The following is a 19,811-nucleotide window of genomic DNA, read 5'->3' as shown; positions in this document are numbered from 1 at the left end:
CCTTTTTGGTCTTGAAGGTACGACTTAATTTTAAGTTAGTGCTGCAGGACACTTGCACCTCCTGTTTCATGACTGCTTAAAGTTGGCGTGCAGTAGGTGAGGTTATTCATTCTTCGGATTTGATTAATTCAACGGCACAGGGGAGGAGAGCAGGAGAAGCCTTGAGTAGCTTGATAGTCCAGTAGCAGCAAGGGAGAGCGGTGGGGGCAGTCGGGACATGTAACATGGTAACATTGGGACTGAGGTGGTGGCCTAGTGGTAATGTCACAGGACTAGTAATCCAGAGGCCCAGCTAATGCTCTAGGACATGGATTCAAATCTCATCATAGCAGGTGGTGGAATTTAAATTCAATTAATTAATAAATCTGGAATTTAAAAAAAAAAGCTAGTTCCAGTAATGGTGACCATGTAATTATCATTGATTTTTTAAAAAACCCATCTGGTTCACTAATGTCTTTTAGGAAGGAAACTGAACATCCTTACCTGGTCTGGCCTAGATGATCATAGATATCTCAGATGGTTGTAGGGCTGGAGGAGATTACAGAGGTAGGGAGGGCCCTGGCCACACAGGGATATGAAAACAAAGATAAGAATCCTAAAATCGAGGTGTTTCTTTCCAGGAACTAATGTAGGTCAGCAAGCACAGGGGTGACATCTGAACTGTGAATAAGGACACAGGCAGCAGAGTGTTGGATGACCTCACGTTTAACTAACTTTTATCAATCAAGCTTGGCTTATTCCTATTCTGTGTAGAGGAGACTTAATGAAGAAAGAAAATGTTATTGCAGTATTATTTCACAATGTACTATGAGGCACTTCCTTTACCTTAGAATTTACCAAGTCTATACCAGGCTTCCTTCGCTGAGGAAGAGGTGGCGGAGTAGATGAGTCTTCACTTGATCGATGATAACTTGAAATTGAGTGAGGTTCTGGAAACAGACAGTGAAAGGAGAAACTAAAGTCTAATCATTTACATCATGTTTATACTTTAGTGGCCCAAAAACCCCAATAATAACTTGCATTTATATTATACCCTTTAATTTAGGGAAATGCTCCAACAGATAATAATTTCACAGAAAACTGTGCTGAAAGTTGATGCTGACCCAAAGGAGGAGATATTAGAATGGGTGAAGGAGCTGAATTTTAAATGAGGGTCTTCAAGGAGTACAGGAAGATTAAAGAAAAGGTGTTTAGGCAGGAATTCTAGGGGGTGGTGTTTAGATGGCTGAAAGCACCATCTTCAACGCTGAAGCTAAGGAATGGAGGGTGCACAAAGGCCAGCATCAGAGAAGTGGTTAAGTTTGAGGAGGTTTCTTTCACTAGTGAAGGTTACAGTGGTGGGAACAAGGTCACAGACGGATTTAAACACAAAGATGAGAATTTTAAATTAGCAACATTAGGGGACCATACACCAACGCAGGTCTTCAATAACAGGCATATCGGTAAGTGAATTGTGATGCTGGATAGAATATTGGTAGCTGAGTTTTGAATGAGCTGGTTTAGATAGTGGAGGATGGGAGACTGAGCAGAATTGCATTGGAATAGCTTGCAAGGACAAAGAGGCTGAGGTGATAAAGTATTGGATAAAGGTTTCAGTGGCAGGTGTTCCATGGGCATGGGTGAAGATGGGCAATATTCCAATTTTTGTGATACGGAGCACATGGGGTAAAATAAATCTCAACTTGGACTCAAATAGGTGCCAACAGTCTGGTTCATTTTGAAACAAGGGTCAGGAACGAGGGGTACAGAGTCTGACAGGTGCTGAAGTTAATGGCTTTGGTCTTCCCAATATTTCACCGGAGAAAACTATGCCTTGTTAACAACTATATACAAACAACAGTCTGATAATACAGATGCAGAAGGGGCCAGGAGAGATGATGGAGAGATGAGTGGATATTGTTAGCATACACAGGCAAACTGGTCCCATGTTTACAGATCATGTTGAAGGGCAGCATCTGGATGAGAAAGAGTACAGGACCAAGAATATATCTGCAGAGATTCAAACATTAACGATGCAGGGTAGGAAGAGAGGCCATTGCTAGAGATGCACTGACAACAATTGGATACATAAGTGGAAACTAATGAGGGAAATCCCACCCAGATGGGCGTTGGAGGAAATGGAGTTGGAAGAGAATTGTGTGATCAGTGTCAAAAGCCGCAGAGAAACTAATTCACATGGTCACAGTCACTGAATGTCATTTGCAACTTGTTTAGGTTATTTTGGTGCTGTGGCAGGAATAGAATTTAAATGGAGAGAACATGGAACTATGGAAAAGATGGGCATGGATTTGGGAGGGGCCAACATAATCAAGGCCTTGAGGAAAGGGAAGTTGGTGAAAGGAAAAATAGTTCGCAAGGAATGAGACTAAGGTTGGATTTTTTGGGGAGGTGGGCAATGATGGTAGTTTTGAATAGCTGAAGTGGAGGAACTACTTATAATGCAGCTAGCATGGGAAAACAGAAAAGAAAATTAGGTGGTCATCAATTTAGTGATTGGGATCCACGGAGCAAGTCTGATGGACATAATGAGCTCAGAAGAAACAATGGAACGTGGGAGAGAAACTAGAGAAAGCTGCAAGAGCAGGGAAGGCTGAGAAGAGGTTTTGTTTGATGGGCAAGAGAAAAAGAAAGCAACAGAGGCAGCTAAATATGCTTTCAATGTTAGTGAGAAAGAAATCCACGAGAGCACTGAGGAAACTGAATTACTATGTGTTTGGCTTTTAATAGATTAACCAATGGAGTAACAAATACTAAACACAGTTTAAAATTTCATCAGCAACTGCTGATGAAAGCAATGAAGGTACACGTGCTCAACCTACTTGATGGTGGCAGCAAGACCGGTGCAAAAATGCTGTTACCACCTGTAAAAGAAAATGACAAATGGTTTAGAATTATGCCTGATAATTAAGTCACAATAACATGCAAATTATGTAAGAACTGCGCAAATCATTACTTAGCCATGTTTCAGAACACAGTGCTTACAAACGCAATGTCCTGAACTTGAATTTTTTTTTATTCTACATAACCCTATTAAATTATAAATTATGTTCAGTGGAGTTGCACATGTAAATCATGGCATGCTTATCTTAATGAATGCCAAATGTTTTGGCATCAAACCAATATCATTATTAAATTTTAGCTGATCTTCTACAGCAGTGCTTACATCCAGTCTAGAGACAGCAGTGCACCCCCATGGTCTCATTCTGAACCAGAAAGGGAAGCACATTGGGGACTGGAAAGTGGAGCAGAGCAGGATAAGATAAACAGGGAATTAAGCTTCAGAAATGTAAAATTAACAGCCACTGGACCTTGACAGAAGTAAGGGCTCACCTGTTTAATAATACCAGAAACTGTGATTGAAACTTTTGAGAGTTTTTTTTTAAAAACAGTAGTTGTTTTACGGATAAGTTTTGCATCTTCTATCCAAATTTTTCATATTCTCTTTAGTGTTCCTTTACAAATGTTATTTATAAAGCTTTATATTTAGTTGGGTCAGAAGTTATTAAGGTGACAAGCCAATTTGAAAAACTAAACTAAATTACATAATTTGTTAATTTATGTGCCTGCTGTTGCATATGGGTTGGCTTTGTGCAGGATCTATATCCAAGATTAGAATCTTTCCAAATGCACATTTGAGCAAATCAGTCTGATTAATTTAATACATGAGCCAATCAGAAAATTGTGTCACATAGTTATGCCACAGACACATTTAATGTGCCGACACATAAGTGATGGGCAATACAGAAGCCTTTCAATTCGATAGGTAGTTCTTACTAAAGCATACTGTTACAACACTGGACTTGATGTAAATCTATGTTTTGCAATAGGATTCAAAATATGGTTAGCTAATGCAACAAAAAGAACAGTATGGTATCATATCACTGAGCAAATGCAATTAAATGAAGGAAGCTTTGTGAAGATTGCAAGATAAATTTACTTCAGTGACACTTCATTGCAACCATAATAGCAAACAATGAGAATGATCAAAAATAGTAGCAATCAACTTTTTAGTTACAAAGTGATGAGGTAAGCATTCAAATTTATTACTCAGATGAGTAGAATTCTGTTAGTTTACCACAGCCAGACAAAAGCAGCAAATTGGTAATGTTCATGTGAATGGACCAAGAAGAGGCCAATCAAAAAGAAAAATAGAAAGCCAACAGCATGAGTGGGCATTTAAAAATCCAGCATGAGCTGGCATACCGGCAGCAATGTGAACAGGAGCAAAGATTGTGGAGCAGATTGAACTTGAGTTACCTGTAGAAAACACAGGAATAAGTGGAAATAACAAGCACAGCAGCCAGCAAGTTAGTCACAGTCTGTGTGTCTAATATTTCTACCATGCATTTGTCCAAATATTTACTAATCACAGTCATTTCCAGCACCACAATGATCAATTTTAAAATTAATTTTAACTTTTTCTCCTTTAAAATACCAACTTTAGCTGAGGAAGAATTAGATAGGCAACCTCCTATCTTCTAGTGCCTCATTCAATTGATGCCTTCTTGTGCATAAAAATAAACTGCATGTGTCAGCACATTCTGCAAATTAAACCTGGTGACCCTCTAGCTTGTTGCTAAACCAGTCAGCATCATTACTCACGAGCCTGTTGTGCAGCCCTGAAAAACACCCCCAAGAATTCCCAAATATCCTAGCCAAAAAAAAAGACTTGAATGACAAAAACTCCACTTGAAATTTTATGCTTTTAAGGGAGTGGTATAGATATGTTAATTAACCCAGTGTTCATATCAATGACATTATACAGTACAAAGTTACACTCACTGCTAGAGCTGGAAAAGTCCCCATCAAAAACACTGAGCTCAGAAGCAGATACAGGTGGGGTTGATGGTGTATTTGGGGAGTTTGGAACAGACACTGTTGATTCGCTCTCAGTTTCTGGAATTCTACTGAAGCTGATCTTGTATGGCTCCTGTGTGGGATTCTTTAAGGTTCCAGAGGTAGAGGTATGTCTCGTGGGATTAGGTCTTATTCCAGGAGATTTTAAGGAATATGAAGCTTTTCTTGGCTAAAGACAAAGATAAAATAAGGTTTATTGTCAAAACTAACCTCAATTCTTGCAGGATATAAAAATAAGCAATGTCTAATCCAATAATATTAATATTTTTTAGATAGCATAAAATAAAGATAATGCAGCAGACCTAGCATTTTGTTAATTCATTCAGCATCTCCTAATTTCTAAAATGTTGCTTTTTAATTTTTGTATCCTCTCAGTTTATATAGATAATACAAGCGATGGTAGGTGCTGATGGGATTGCACATTGGTTGAGCTCCACCACAGGAAAGTTTTATTATGTCATTTTCACCATTTTAAACTCTCAAAGCTAATTATTTTTAACCAGAACAACTCTACTGATAATGTCTAAGATTAAACAAAAGAACAGAAATCTTCCTCTGATTCTTGAGCTTCATTCACCTCCAGTACTGTCATAATGTCAGACATACCAGGGTAAATTTCTGTCTTCAATACATAAGGGTAATCACAGAATTGTTAAAATGTAGAAGGAGGCCATTCAGCCCATCATGTCTGCACCAGCTCTGAGCATTTTAACTCAGTGCCAATATTCTGTGTTTTCCACATAACCCTGCACATTATTTAAATAGAAATAATCATCCAATGCCCTCTTGAATGTCTCAACTGAACCTGCCTCCACCACACTTCCAGGCAGTGCATTCCAAACCCCAACTGCTCGCTGTGTGAAAAAGCTTGTTCTCACCCCCCATTTACTTAGTTTGCGAAACACTTCTCGATTCGTTTACAAGCAGGAATAGTTCTCCCTATCTACTCTGTCTAGACCTCTCATGATTTTGAAAACTTCTATCAAGTCTCCTCTTCGTTTTCTCCTCTTCAAGGAAAACAATCCCAACATCTCCAATTTTTCTTCATAACTGAAATGTCTGATCCTTGGAACCATTCTCGTAAACCTCTTCTGCACTCTTCCCCAATGCGTTCACATCCTTCCTATAGTGTGGTGCCCAGAACTGTACACAGTACTCCAGCTAAGGTCTAACCAGTGCCTGATATAAGTTCATCAAAACCTCCCTGCTCTTGTACTCTATGTCCCTAATGTCATTAATGAAGCCTAAATTACTGTATGCTTTAGAAACAGCTCTTTAACTGTCCGGCCACCTTTAATGATTTATGCACATATTCACCCAGGTCTCTCTGCTTCTGCACACCCTTTAGAATAGTATCCTTTATTTTATACTGTTTATTCATATTCTTTGTACCAAAGTGTATCACCTCACAATCTGGCGGTGGATTGCCTGCCCATTGTTGCGCAGTCTCAATTGGGCGGGTTCCGCATTGGTAGCACAATTTGCTCCTCCAGGTGTGGATAAACGATACAATAACATTCTCTTTGAATGGAATTATGAGCTGGGTAAGAGGAAACTATTTATATACTTGTACAAAATGCAAGGGTAGTTTACAATTGGCTCGTCAGTCAGCAACACTGCTAATATCTAGCACATCCATGTTAGTTGATGAGAAGAATCACTTTTCAAATAAACAGTTCCTATTTTATAAAGGTATGATTTTAGCATTCACTAGAGAAACAAAATTCTTAAGGTTTTAAGCCCAGTGTTTTTTTTTGTGAAGGAGTCATTTTTCTAGAAGATATACTTATGAAATATTTTAAATTTACTGAGGTAAAGGTTAACATTATACATGGTTGGATACATTAAGTTACTATATTCTATTAACTTTACAGAATTTTAACTATTGAGGAAATGCTAATTACGGCAACCTTAATCTAAACAATCATAGTGAAAGAGGAGATGGTACAGGATGCACTAAACATTGATAAAAAGAGGTACTAGAAAGCTGACTACTTTACAGGACTGGATGGGATGCATCCAAGGATGCCAAGCAAAGCCAAGGGTGGAAATTGCAGAGGCACTGGCCGTAATCTACTAATCCTCCTTAGATAAAGAGGTCATGCCAGAGCACTAGAGAATCGCAGATGTTACACCACTGTTCAGAAAAAAAGGGCACAGGGATAAGCCCAGCAACTACGGGACAGTCAGTGGCGGGAAAGCTTTTAGAAATGATAATCCAGGACAAAATTAACAGTTACTTGGACAAGTTTGGATTATTGGAGAAAAGCCAGAACAGATTTGTTAAAGGCAAATTGTGTTCAACTAACGAGTTTTTTTGATGAAGTAACAAAGAATGTTGATGATAGTAAAGCAGCTGATGTGGTGTTAACGAACTGCCAAAAGGAATTTGATAAATGCCATGTAATAGATTTGTCAGCAAAGTTGAAGCCCGTGGAATAAAAGGGACAGCGGCAACATGGGGCAAGATTTTCAGCTTGGTGTGCGGGCACGCATCAACACACACGAGCATGAAATAGTGCGCAATGACGCCAGCCAGTGTGAAATTGCAGTCAGGGCCCAATCACGGATGGTGAACCTTTGCGTGGCCGTGCCTGGGCCTGCCCGCCAAGGGGAAAATCTTCCCCGTGAATACGAAATTGGCTGAGTGAGAGGAAACAAAGTAGTGATGAACAGTTGCTTTTTGGAATACAGGAAGATATACTGTGGTGCTCACCAGGGGATGGTACTAGGACCATTGCTCTTCCTAAACAAAAACAGAATTACCTGGAAAAACTCAGCAGGTCTGGCAGCATCGGTGGAGAAGAAAAGAGTTGACGTTTCGAGTCCTCATGACTCTTCGACCGAACTGAGTGAATCCAAGAAAGGGGTGAAATAAAGCTGGTTTAAGGTGTGTGTGTGTGTGTGTGTGTGTGTGTGTGTGTGTGTGTGTGTGTGTTGGGGGGGGCGGTTTGGGTGGGGGGAGAGAAGTGGAGGGGGTTGGTGTGGTTGTAGGGACAACCCTACAACCACACCAACCCTCTCCACTTCTCTCTTCCCCCCCCGCAACTTAAACCAGCTTATATTTCACCCCTTTCTTGGATTCACTCAGTTCAGTCGAAGGGTCATGAGGACTCAAAACGTCAACTCTTTTCTTCTCCGCCGATGCTGCCAGACCTGCTGAGTTTTTCCAGGTAATTCTGTTTTTGTTTTGGATTTCCAGCATCCGCAGTTTTTTTGTTTTTACCATTGCTTTTCCTGATGTATATTAATTACTTGGACTTGGGTACACAGAGTCCAATTTCAAAATTTACAGCTGACACCAACTTGGAAGTATAGTGAACTGTGAAGAGGATAGTGATAGACTTCAAGTGGACATGGATAAGCTAGTAGAAAGGAAAGAGAGGTGATAGGTGAAATTTAATACAGAGAAGCAATACATTTTGGAAGAAAGAGGGAAGAGTGGCAATATAAAATACAGTGCACAATTCTAAAGGGGTGCAGAAACAGAGAGATCTGGAGATATAAGTGCACAAATTGTTGAAGGTGACAGGGCTGGTTGAAAAAGCAGTTAAACAGGCATACAGGATCCTGTGCTTTAAAGCAAGGAAGTTATGGTGAACCTTTATAAAACAATTGCTCAGCCTTAACTGAAGTACTGTGTCCAATTCTGGTCACCACTCTTTACAAAGGATGTGAAGGCTTCACAGGAATGTTTAAGGGGCTTCAGTTATATGGATAGATTGGAGAAGCTGGGGTTGTTCTCCTTAGAGAGGTGGAGAGGAGATTTGATAAAGGTGTTCAAAATCATGAGGAATCCAGACAAAACAGAGATAGAGAAACTGGTCCCATTGATGAGAGAGTTGAGAACTAGAGGATACAGATTTACAGTGATTGGCAAAATTCAACCATGGCTTTCAAAAGGGAATTAGATAGGCACCTGAATACAAAAAAGTTGCATGGGCACAGGGAAAGGGCTCGGGAGTGGGACTAGCTAAATAATTGATCTTGCAGAAAGCTATCACTGCCCTTAAGGGTCGAATGTCCTACATGAGTGATGTAACCATTCTATAATTTATTCTTTAATTGACAACCTTGTTTCAGATCTGCTAATCTTTTAAAAAAGTTAAGTAATAATTTAAATGTCAATCCAAGTGGCATACGGTAATAATTCTCAACACTTTGTCCAGATACCTGCAACTGACATTAAACTGACTGATTTTTTTTCTCCTCAAGTAACATGAATAGTAAAGTGAAATCGAACTTTAGGACAACTTACAAAACGTGGTGGTTGTTTGCAGTTTCGTGGTTCGATTGACAAGGATTTGTTGAACAAATAGTCTGTAAACTCCTTTTCATTCCTATTTTCCATTGGATTCAGATTTTCAAAAAATTTCTATGCATGAACACAAAAGATCTTCAATATAATTTTTAGTGAACGACTGTAAAGAAATTTGTACTCAAAATGGCTATGAAAGGTGAACTTTATATTTTAAAAAAAGTACCACAATAGCTACCTTTATATCAGTTTCCACTTGTAGGCAGTAGGGCTGATTTTGATACTGTTGGATTTCTCCTGTGATTTCAGCTACTTTTCTTCGTTTGCTAAAGTTTATTAGTTCTTTCCCACATCTTTTTAGAAAATCTGGGTTCCCTACTTCAGTCTTGAGAATATTTGTCAAATAAATACCTTTGAATAGAAATAATTAAAAACATTGATCTTAAAAGCTAACTCAAACATACTTGACCAATAATAAAACAATCACACCAAATTAATTCTTTCAATTTTATTAGCTGCTGCTGAAAAGCAGGAAAAAATTAGTGAAAGACTTTGGTTAAAAACCAACTTGACTTACTACACATGTCTAAGTTTATAAATGATGAATAAGTAGCTTATAGAAATAACGTGCCATCAATTTATGAACCCACAAGAGAAACGGTTATGATGCCTAATTCATTGTTAAATCACATCAAGGTGCTAAATCGATACCTAATTTGCTTACCAAAGAAAGGCACACAAGGTGGATTTATTGACTTAAGTTTAGCTAGGTACTTCTTGAAGTGGTCTTGACTTAGGTCCACTGCTTCTTCTAAAACTTTTTTCTTTCTCTCAGGCAATGCCTGTGTAAAATATACAATAAAAGGTGCTATAAAGTAATTTAAACAAATTGAGTGCTAGATAATCAAAAAGCATTCGTCAAATTCCTTTAACATTACATGGTTATGATAGTAATTCAACATTTATTGGGATTGAAAATTAGTTTTTTTGCATTATCCCATTAATGGTAGCACTTCTGATGTTGCATTCTGATTTTTCATATCGGAATCACATTTGTCAAACACGGAAAGAGGATAGATGAGACTTTGTTCATAAAAGGACGCAAGGATAAACCAACTACAGGCTTGTCAGTTTAAACTCGGTGATGGAAAAGCTTTTAGAAACTATCATCTGCTACAAAATAAACAAAAAGTCACTTGGACAAGTGTGAACTAATTAAGGAAAGCCAACATAGATTTGTTGAAATCAAACCATGTTCAGCTAATTTGATTGAGCTTTTTGGTGAGATAACATAGACGTTCATGAAGGTAACATGGTTAATGTGGCATACACGGACTTCCAAAAGGCATTAGATCAAGTGCCACATAATAGGCTTGCCAGCAAAATTGAAGCCCAGGGAATAAAGGGGACAGTGGCAACATGGGTACAAAGTAGGCTGAGGCACAGAAGACAGAATAGTGAACTGTTGTTTTTCAGATTGGCGGACTGGGTTTCCCGCGGTTGGAATCAGGATCACTGCTTGAATTATGTTACAAATATAGACAGATTTTTGGTTCTTCAGGGAACAATGGGATATGGGGAAGTGGGTCAGTAGGTGGAATTGAAGCCAAATGACGGCCCTGATTGTACTGAATGGCAGAGCAGGCTCAATGGGCCATATGGTTTACTGCTGCTCCTATTTCCCATATGCTTATTAATGACCTAGACTTGGGTGTACAGGGCACAATTTCAAAATTTACAGGTGACACAAAACTTGGAAGTATTGTGAACTGTGAGGAGGATAGTGATAGACTTCAAACGGATATAGATAGGCTGGTGGAACGGGCAGGCATGCGGCAGATAAAATTTAATGCAGAAAAACATGAAAAGATACATTTTGACAGGAAGAACGAGGGGTGGCAATGTAATCTAAAGGGTACAATTCTGCCTGAGAGTGCGGCAGAGGCAGGTTCGCCTGGATTTTAAAAGGGATAAGCACCTGAAGAGAAAAAAAAAATCGACCACAGGAAAAGGGCAGGGGAGTGAGATCAGCTTGTTGGCTCTTACAGAAAGTCATCATGGATGCGACAAAACAATTGGCCTCCTCTGTACTGTAACCATTCTATGATTCTTTCATCATTCTGAACAGTGACGACCAGAAGGAAAACGCAAAGTTAAACACAATGATCTTCCCTCTCTACAGAACGAGAGGACTACCTCAAAATTATACATTAATTTTTTGGGGAGGTAGAGCACGTAGACAATAATAATGGAGTAGATGTAATTTATTTAGATCTCCAAAAGGGCTTCATTAAGGTGTTCCATAATAGACTAAAGAGTAAGGTCAAAAAATGTGGAGTCAGGGGACAAGTGTCAGAATTGATTGTTAGCTGGCTTCAAGATAGGAAGCAGACAGTTGGAGTAAAAGGTAGTTATTTAAAGTGGCAGAAGATGGGAAGTGGTGTTCCACAAAGATCAATGCTGGGATCAGTACTGTTCACAATTTACACTAATGATTTGAACTTTGGCATCAAAAAACAATTTCTAAATTTGCAGATGACACCAAACTTTGTGTGTGTGTGTGTGTGTGTGTGTGTGTGTGTGTGTGTGTGTGTTGGGGGTGGAGACAGGCAATACTGAGGACTGCAACAAATTACAAGAGGATATTAATAAACTTGCAGAATGGGCAAATAATTGGCAAATGAAGTTCAATACAGATAAGTGTGAAGTAGTACATTTTGGTGGAAAGGGTAAGGAGGTCACTTATTATTTGGAAGGTGCAAGTCTAGGTAGGGCAGAGGAACAAAGGGATCTCGTACTTTAAATTTGCCAATCACAAAGTTGTGTCACAGGTCAGCAAGGGGCTGCAAAAAAAAAAAAAGCAAACCAAGCACTTGGCTTTATTTCTACAGGGATAGAGTTGAAAAGTAGGGCTGTTATGTGAACCCTGTTCTGAACCTTGGTTAGACCATGTAAGAGTACTGCATGCAGTTCTGGTTGCCAAATTATAAAAAGGATGTAGAAACACTGGTGAGGATTTACAAGAATGACGCCAGAAGTGTGTGGGTATATATATCAGGAAAACATTGACAGGCTGAACTCTTTTCTGTTAAAAAAAGGCTGATGGATGACCTAATAAGAGGTCGTCAAGATTACAAAAAGATTTTGGTAGAACAGGTATAGAGAAACTGTTTCCTCTTGTGGGGAAGAGCATAGCTAGAGGCCATCAATATAAAATAGTCACCAAGATAGGGAATTTTACCCAAAGAGTGGTGAGATTATGAAACTCGCAACCGGAGTGGTTGAAGCAAATAACATAGATGCATTTAAGGGCACGCTAGGCAGGTCACAAGCAACAAGGGAATAGAGGGTTACAATGGTAGTTTTAGATGAGGAAAGACGGGAGGAGGCTCAAGTGCAGCATATATGCTGGCATGGACTGGTTGTGTCAAATGGCATGCTTCTGTGCTGTATATCCTGTGTGATACCTCAGTCAGCACAAACTTCACAAATTTCACTCCATTCTGCCAAACACATGACTACTCTGTAAATTTCCATACGTTGTAAAGACAGAAACAGGAATAGAAAACAGGGACATCGCACGACCACAAACTACAATTAGACTCGGGTACTGTTTAAAGGGGATTTCATAATTGTACATCAGACACCAAAAAGTGACTGTAGCAATGAGACAGAAGTAACAGGTAACAGGCTACATCAGCCTTTTATATCACACATGAAGGAGAAGCACATGACAAAAAAGCACAATCCCAGCTTTAATTGACAAATTCTGAAAAGCTTTTTTCCACTCCTCCTCCCCCCCTGACCCCCACCTCAAAATATTTGTATTTATAACTGATCAATACTCAATTGTATTGGGAGAGGATGGGAAGAAAGAAGCGAGGAAGAGAACTTTTTTTTGAATAAAGTAAAATACAATTCAAAAAATATTGGGAGCATCACAATTTTTTAAGTCATTGACAAGTTTATTAGATAACCAAGAAAGAACAAAACCAACATATAACATTTTCTGAATTATGCAACTTTTCTCTAGTAACTGTTTATTGATCTCTTATTAAAATGAAACTTAATATGCAGGTTTCAATTGTTAGACTGTCAATGCAGTACATACTGAGTGAAAATCTGATTTGTTTTAAACAGGTAATTTACAATGTTGTGACTGACTGGTTGCCACATACACTAGAGTAGGACAGTCAAAAAAGAGCAACGAATAAATTGATTTAAACAATTGTACCTAGTTGTGAATAATACTTTTTATTTGAATTATGTACAAATAACTGTAAATATTAATTGATCAGTAGGAGAAGCAAAACAAACTAAAACCATCCATGTAAAATACTCACCTCAAAAGTATGATCCAGCCTATAAACTGGCACAGAGTTTACTGTGCTGACAATCTCCAGCACACCATTAAAATTGTTGAGCTCCTGAAAAACCTGCAAGATCTCTATAACTCGACTTAAAACGGCCACTCTCTCCTCAAAATTTTCTGCTTCCACAATACACCTTGTGGGGGGGGGGGGAGAAAAAAATCAATATTCAGAAAATCTGACAAGTGTTAAGCATCAGATAATAAACATTGCCATTTTTTTTTTTACCAATCTTTGCCTCACTGAAAAACATGACAATCTCATTTATTTTCTAGTGCGTATTGCAGGTCCAATTAGCTATCAAACCCAGAGGTGCCTGATTAAGTAATTTGGCTGAGACCATTTGTACAAAGTCCCCATGCTGAGCAGGAGGAGCTGTTCCAATTCAAAACTTTTCAATCCAGCACTTATATTTTGAATTCTATTTTTATCAGTTTCCAATTTGAACTAATTAGGTTATGATCACTATTTATCTTCAGGTAGCTTACTTGTCCTGCTTCATTATACTGAAATAGATCTTGTACTGCATCCTTCCTTATTGGAACACCCTCCTCAGGGATAGTTTTGGCTGCATTCCAAAACGTTTTCCCATTTTGACTATAAATAGTCAATGCAAGGGTAAAGTTGCTTTGTGAAAATGTGTATTAATTCTGAAATCCTTATGGTAATTACACTCTCTCCCCAGTGGAGGTCGCTGGCCTCTAACCCTGCTTCACACGATCTTCACTCTGAATGTGCAACACCTCAGGCAACCAACTAGTGCTTTAGAAAGAAATCTGCTACTTGAAAACAAGGAGCAGGAGTAGGCCATTTGGTCCTTCGAGCTTGCTCCGCCATTCAATATGATCATGGCTGATCCTCTATCTCAATGTCATATTCCCACTTTCTCTCCATACCCCTTGATGGCCCTAATATCCAAAAAATTATCAATTTCTTTCTTGAATATACTCAGAGACCTGGCCTCCGCAGCCTTCTGTGGGAGAGAATTCCACAGGTTGACCATCCTCTGAGTGAAGAAATTTTTTCTCATCTTAGTCCTAAATGGCCTGTCCCACATCCTGAGACTGTGGCTCCTGGTCCTAGACTCCCCAACCAGGGTAAGCATCCTCCCTGCATCCAGTCTGCCTAGCCCTGTTAGGATTTTATACGTTTCAATCTGATCCCCTCTCATTCTTCTAAACTCTTGTGAATACACGCCCAGTTGAACTAATCTCTCCTCATACGACAGTCCTGCCATCTCTGGTATCAACCTAGTGAACCTTCGCTGCACTCCCTCTATGGCAAATATATCCTTTCTTAGGTAGGGAGACCGAAACTGCATGCAATTCTCCAGGTGTGATCTCACCAAGGCCTTGTATAACTGAAATAAGACATCCCTACTTCTAAAATCAAATTCAACATACCATTTGCCAGGTACAACACCTGCCCCTTTACTTCCCCTCTCCTCACCGTCCAACGGCCCAAACACCCCTTTCAAGTGAAACAACACTTCACTTGCACTTCCCTCAATTTAGTCTACTGCATTCGCTGCTCCCAATGCGGTTTCCCCTACATTGGAGAGACCAAACACAGGCTGGGTGACCACTTTGCGGAACACCATCGGTCTGTCCGCAAGCATGACCCAGACCTCCCTGCCTCTTACGCCCTCACCTCAATGAATTTCGGGCTCGGCATGACGCTGAACTCTTCTTCCGCCGTCTTCGTCTCCGGGCTCACTTCTTTGGGCAGGAGTCCTCTCCCAGTTCAACGGATCCTTTTACCCATTTCCAATATTCTCCCTCCACCTGGACCCCTACCTCTGGATTCTTACCTTCTCTTGATCTTTTCATTGAGAACTGTCGGCGCAACATTAGTTGTCTCAATTTCTCTGCTCCTCTCACCCATTCTAACCTGTCTCTTTCTGAACTTAATGCACTCCATTCTCTCAGGTCCAATCCTGACATTGTCATCAAACCCACTGACAAGGGTGGTGCTGTTGTTGTCTGGCGCACTGACCTCTACCTCGCGGAGGCTGAGCGTCAACTCGCAGACACTTCCTCCTACCTCTCCCTGGACCATGACCCCACCACTGAACATCAAGCCATTGTTTCCAGGACTGTCACTGACCTCATCTCCTCTGGGGATCTTCCTCCCACAGCTTCCAACCTGATAATCGCCCAACCTCGGACAGCCCGCTTCTATCTCCTACCCAAAATCCACAAACAAAACTGCCCCGCTAAACCGATCGTCTCAGCTTGCTCCTGCCCCACAGAACTCATTTCTCGTTATCTTGACTCCCTTCTCTCTCCCCTTGTCCAGTCCCTTCCCACCTACATCCGTGATTCCTCTGATACCTTACGTCACATCAACAATTTCCAGTTCCCTGGCCCCAACCGCTTCCTCTTCACCATGGACGTCCAATCCCTCTACACCTCCATCCCCCACCAGGATGGTCTGAGGACCCTTAGCTTCTTCCTCGAACAGAGGCCCGAACAATCCCCATCCACCACTACTCTCCTCCGTCTGGCTGAACTTGTTCTCACACTGAACAATTTCTCCTTCAACTCCTCTCACTTCCTCCAAATAAAAGGTGTGGCTATGGGTACCCGCATGGGCCCCAGCTATGCCTGTCTCTTTATGGGGTATGTGGAACATTCCTTGTTCCAGTTCTACTCCGGCCCCGTTCCACAACTCTTTCTCCGGTACATTGATGATTACTTCGGTGCTGCTTCATGCTCCCGTCGGGACTTAGAAAAATTTATTAATTTTGCTTCCAATCTCCACCCCTCCATCATTTTCACGTGGTCCATCTCTGACACTTCCCTTCCTTGACCTCTCTGTCTCAATCTCTGGTGATAGACTGTCTACCAATATCCATTACAAGCCCACAGACTCCCACAGCTACCTCGACTACAGCTCCTCACACCCCGCTTCCTGTAAGGACTCCATCCCATTCTCTCAGTTCCTTCGCCTCCGTCGCATCTGTTCCGATGATGCTACCTTCAAAAACAGTTCCTCTGACATGTCCTCCTTCTTCCTTAACCGAGGTTTTCCACCCACGGTCGTTGACAGGGCCCTCAACTGTGTCCGGCCCATCTCCCGCGCATCCGCCCTCACGCCTTCTCCTCCCTCCCAGAAACATGATAGGGTCCCCCTTGTCCTCACTTATCACCCCACCAGCCTCTGCATTCAAAAGATCATCCTCCGCTATTTCCGCCAACTCCAGCATGATGCCACCACCAAACACATCTTCCCTTCACCCCCCCTATCGGCATTCCGTAGGGATTGCTCCCTCCGGGACACCCTGGTCCACTCCTCCATCACCCCCTACTCCTCAACCCCTCCTGTGGCACCACCCCATGCCCACGCAAAAGATGCAACACCTGACCTTTCACTTCCTCTCTCCTCACCGTCCAAGGGCCCAAACACTCCTTTCAAGTGAAGCAGCATTTCACTTGCATTTCCCCCAACTTAGTCTACTGCATTCGTTGCTCCCAATGTGGTCTCCTCTACATTGGAGAGACCAAACGTAAACTGGGCGACCGCTTTGCAGAACACCTGCGGTCTGTCCGCAAGAATGACCCAAACCTCCCTGTCGCTTGCCATTTTAACACTCCACCCTGCTCTCTTGCCCACATGTCTGTCCTTGGCTTGCTGCATTGTTCCAGTGAAGCCCAACGCAAACTGGAGGAACAACACCTCATCTTCCGACTAGGCACTTTACAACCTTCCGGACTGAATATTGAATTCAACAACTTTAGGTCTTGAGCTCCCTCCTCCATCCCCACCCCCTTTCTGTTTCCCCCTTCCTTTTTTTTCCAATAAATTATATAGATTTTTCTTTTCCCACCTATTTCCATTATTTTTAAATATTTTAAAATCTTTTATGCTCCCTCCACCCCCACTAGAGCTATACCTTGAGTGCCCTACCATCCATTCTTAATTAGCACATTCGTTTAGATAATATCACCAACTTTAACACCTATGTGTTCTTTTGTTCTATTGTTGTTGACATCTTTTGATGATCTGCTTCTATCACTGCTTGTTTGTCCCTACAACCACACCCCCCCACTCCACTTCTCTCTCTCTCTCTCTCTCTCTCCGCACCCCCCACACACCTTAAACCAGCTTATATTTCAACTCTTTCTTGGACTTGAACTCAAGTTCTGTCGAAGGGTCATGAGGACTCGAAACGTCAACTCTTTTCTTCTCCGCCGATGCTACCAGACCTGCTGAGTTTTTCCAGGTAATTCTGTTTTTGTTTTGGATTTCCATCATCCGCAGTTTTTTTCTTTTTACCTGTCACTTGCCATTTCAACACACCACCCTGCTCTCATGCCCACATGTCCGTCCTTGGCCTGCTGCAATGTTCCAGTGAAGCTCAACGCAAACTGGAGGAACAGCACCTCATCTTCCGATTAGGCACTTTACAGCCTTCCGGACTGAATATGGAGTTCAACCCTCTCCTTGGATTCACCTACTTCTGTTGAAGGGTCATGAGGACTCGAAACGTCAACTCTTTTCTTCTCCGCCGATGCTGCCAGACCTGCTGAGTTTTTCCAGGTAATTCTGTTTTTGTTTTGGAGTTCAACAATTTCAGATCATGAACTCTCTCCTCCATCCCCACCCCCTTTCTGATCCCCCTTTTTTCCAATAATTTCCATTTCTTTTAAATGTATTTCCATCCATTGTTTTATCTCTACCTTTTAGCCTATTTTGATCCCTTCCCCCTCATCCCACCCCCATTGGGGCTATCTGTACCTTGCTCGTCCTGCTTTCTACCCTTAATGTCACCTATTAGCATATTCCTTAGATAATATCACCACCTTCAACACCTCTTTGTCCTTTTGTCTATCTCCACCTATCACTGGCCCTCTATCCAGCTCTACTTGTCCCAACCCACCTTAAACCAGCTTATATTTCACCTCTTTTCTATTTTTCCTTAGTTCTGTTGAAGAGTCATACGGACTCAAAACATTAATTGTGTTCCTCTCTGCAGATGCTGTCAGACCTGCTGAGTTTTTCCAGGTATTTTTATTTTTGTTTTGGATTACCAGCATCCGCAGTTTTTTCTTTTACCATTTGCCTTCCTAATTGCTTGCTGCACCTGCCTATTTACTTTCATTGACTGGTGTACAAGGACACCCAGATCCCTTTGTACATCCACATTTCCCAATATATCATCATTTAAGTAATACTCTGCCTTTCTGTTTTTCACACCAAAGCATGTAACTTCACATTTAATCATGTTATACTGCATCTGCCAGTATTTGCCCACCCACACAATTTGTCTAAATCGCCCTAAAGCCTCCTTGCATCCTCCTCGCAGCTTACAACCTTGCCCAGTTTTGTGTCATCAGCAAACTTGGAAATATTGCATTTGGTTCCCTCATCCATATATATCATGAACAGCTGGGGCCCAAGCACTGATCTCTGTGGTGCACCATTAGTCACCGCCTGCCATCCGGAAAAAGACCCATTTATTCCCACTTTCAGTTTCTGGTTGATCAACCAATTGTCAATCCATGCCAGTATATTACCCCCAATCCAATGTGCTTTAATTCTGCCCACTAGCCTCCAATGTGGGACCTTATCAAAAGCCTTCTTGAAATCCAAATATACCACATCCACTGGTTCTCCCTCATCTATTCTACTTGTTACATCCTCAAAAAACTCCAGTAGAATAGTTAAGCATGATTTCTCTTTCATAAACCCATGCTGACCTTGTCTAATCCTTTTAATGCTTTCCAAGTGTTCTGTTACCATGTCTTTTACAATAGACTCAAACATTTTTCCCACTAATGATGTTAGGCTAACTGGTCTGTAATTCTTTGTTTTTTCTCTCCCTCCTTTTTTAAATAGTTACATTTGCCACCATCCAATCTGTAGGAACTCTCCAGAGTCTATAGAATTTTGGAAAATGATCACCAATGCATCCAATATTTCCAGGGCCACTTCCTTTGGTACTCTGGGGTGTAGATTATCAGCCCTGGGGATTTTTCAGCCTTTGTCTCCATTAATTTCTCTAGCACCATTTTTTTTTTTACTAATATGGATTTTCTTCAATTCCTCCCTCTCACTAGATCCTTGGTTCCCTAACATTTCTGGGAAATTATTTGTCCTCTTTTGTGAAGGCAGAACCAAAATATGTGTTCAATTCTCCTGCCATTTCTTTGTTCCCAATAATAATTTCCCCCAATACTGACAGATTCTGACGTTTGTCTTTGCTAATCTTTTTCTCTTCACATATTTATAGAAGCTTTTACAGCCAGTTTTTATGTTCCTTGCAAGTTTACTCTCATGCTCCATTTTCCCCTTTTAATCAATCTTTTTGTCCACTTTTGCTG

General features: G+C 40.9%; 1 protein-coding gene across 2 annotated transcripts in view; it reads right to left on the bottom strand.

Moving 5' to 3' along the window:
• The window catches only part of sos2 (son of sevenless homolog 2 (Drosophila)), a 113,896-nt gene that overhangs the window by 6,267 nt on the left and 87,818 nt on the right, over positions 1-19,811 (bottom strand). Inside the window, exons 16-23 of one of the 2 annotated variants that reach the window (XM_041214127.1) lie at positions 13,459-13,621; positions 9,840-9,957; positions 9,354-9,526; positions 9,116-9,232; positions 4,783-5,026; positions 4,204-4,257; positions 2,820-2,861; positions 826-929 (exon numbers count right to left, since the gene is read on the bottom strand). In XM_041214127.1, the coding sequence (XP_041070061.1) occupies positions 826-929; positions 2,820-2,861; positions 4,204-4,257; positions 4,783-5,026; positions 9,116-9,232; positions 9,354-9,526; positions 9,840-9,957; positions 13,459-13,621 (1,015 nt within the window). The remainder of the gene's footprint in view (positions 1-825; positions 930-2,819; positions 2,862-4,203; positions 4,258-4,782; positions 5,027-9,115; positions 9,233-9,353; positions 9,527-9,839; positions 9,958-13,458; positions 13,622-19,811) is intronic. The other variant, XM_041214128.1, reaches the window with a different exon arrangement.

This window comes from Carcharodon carcharias, chromosome 20 (genome assembly GCF_017639515.1).
Source record: "Carcharodon carcharias isolate sCarCar2 chromosome 20, sCarCar2.pri, whole genome shotgun sequence".
Taxonomy (NCBI): Eukaryota; Metazoa; Chordata; class Chondrichthyes; order Lamniformes; family Lamnidae; genus Carcharodon; species Carcharodon carcharias.
This window is presented reverse-complemented; position numbering and strand designations above follow the sequence as displayed.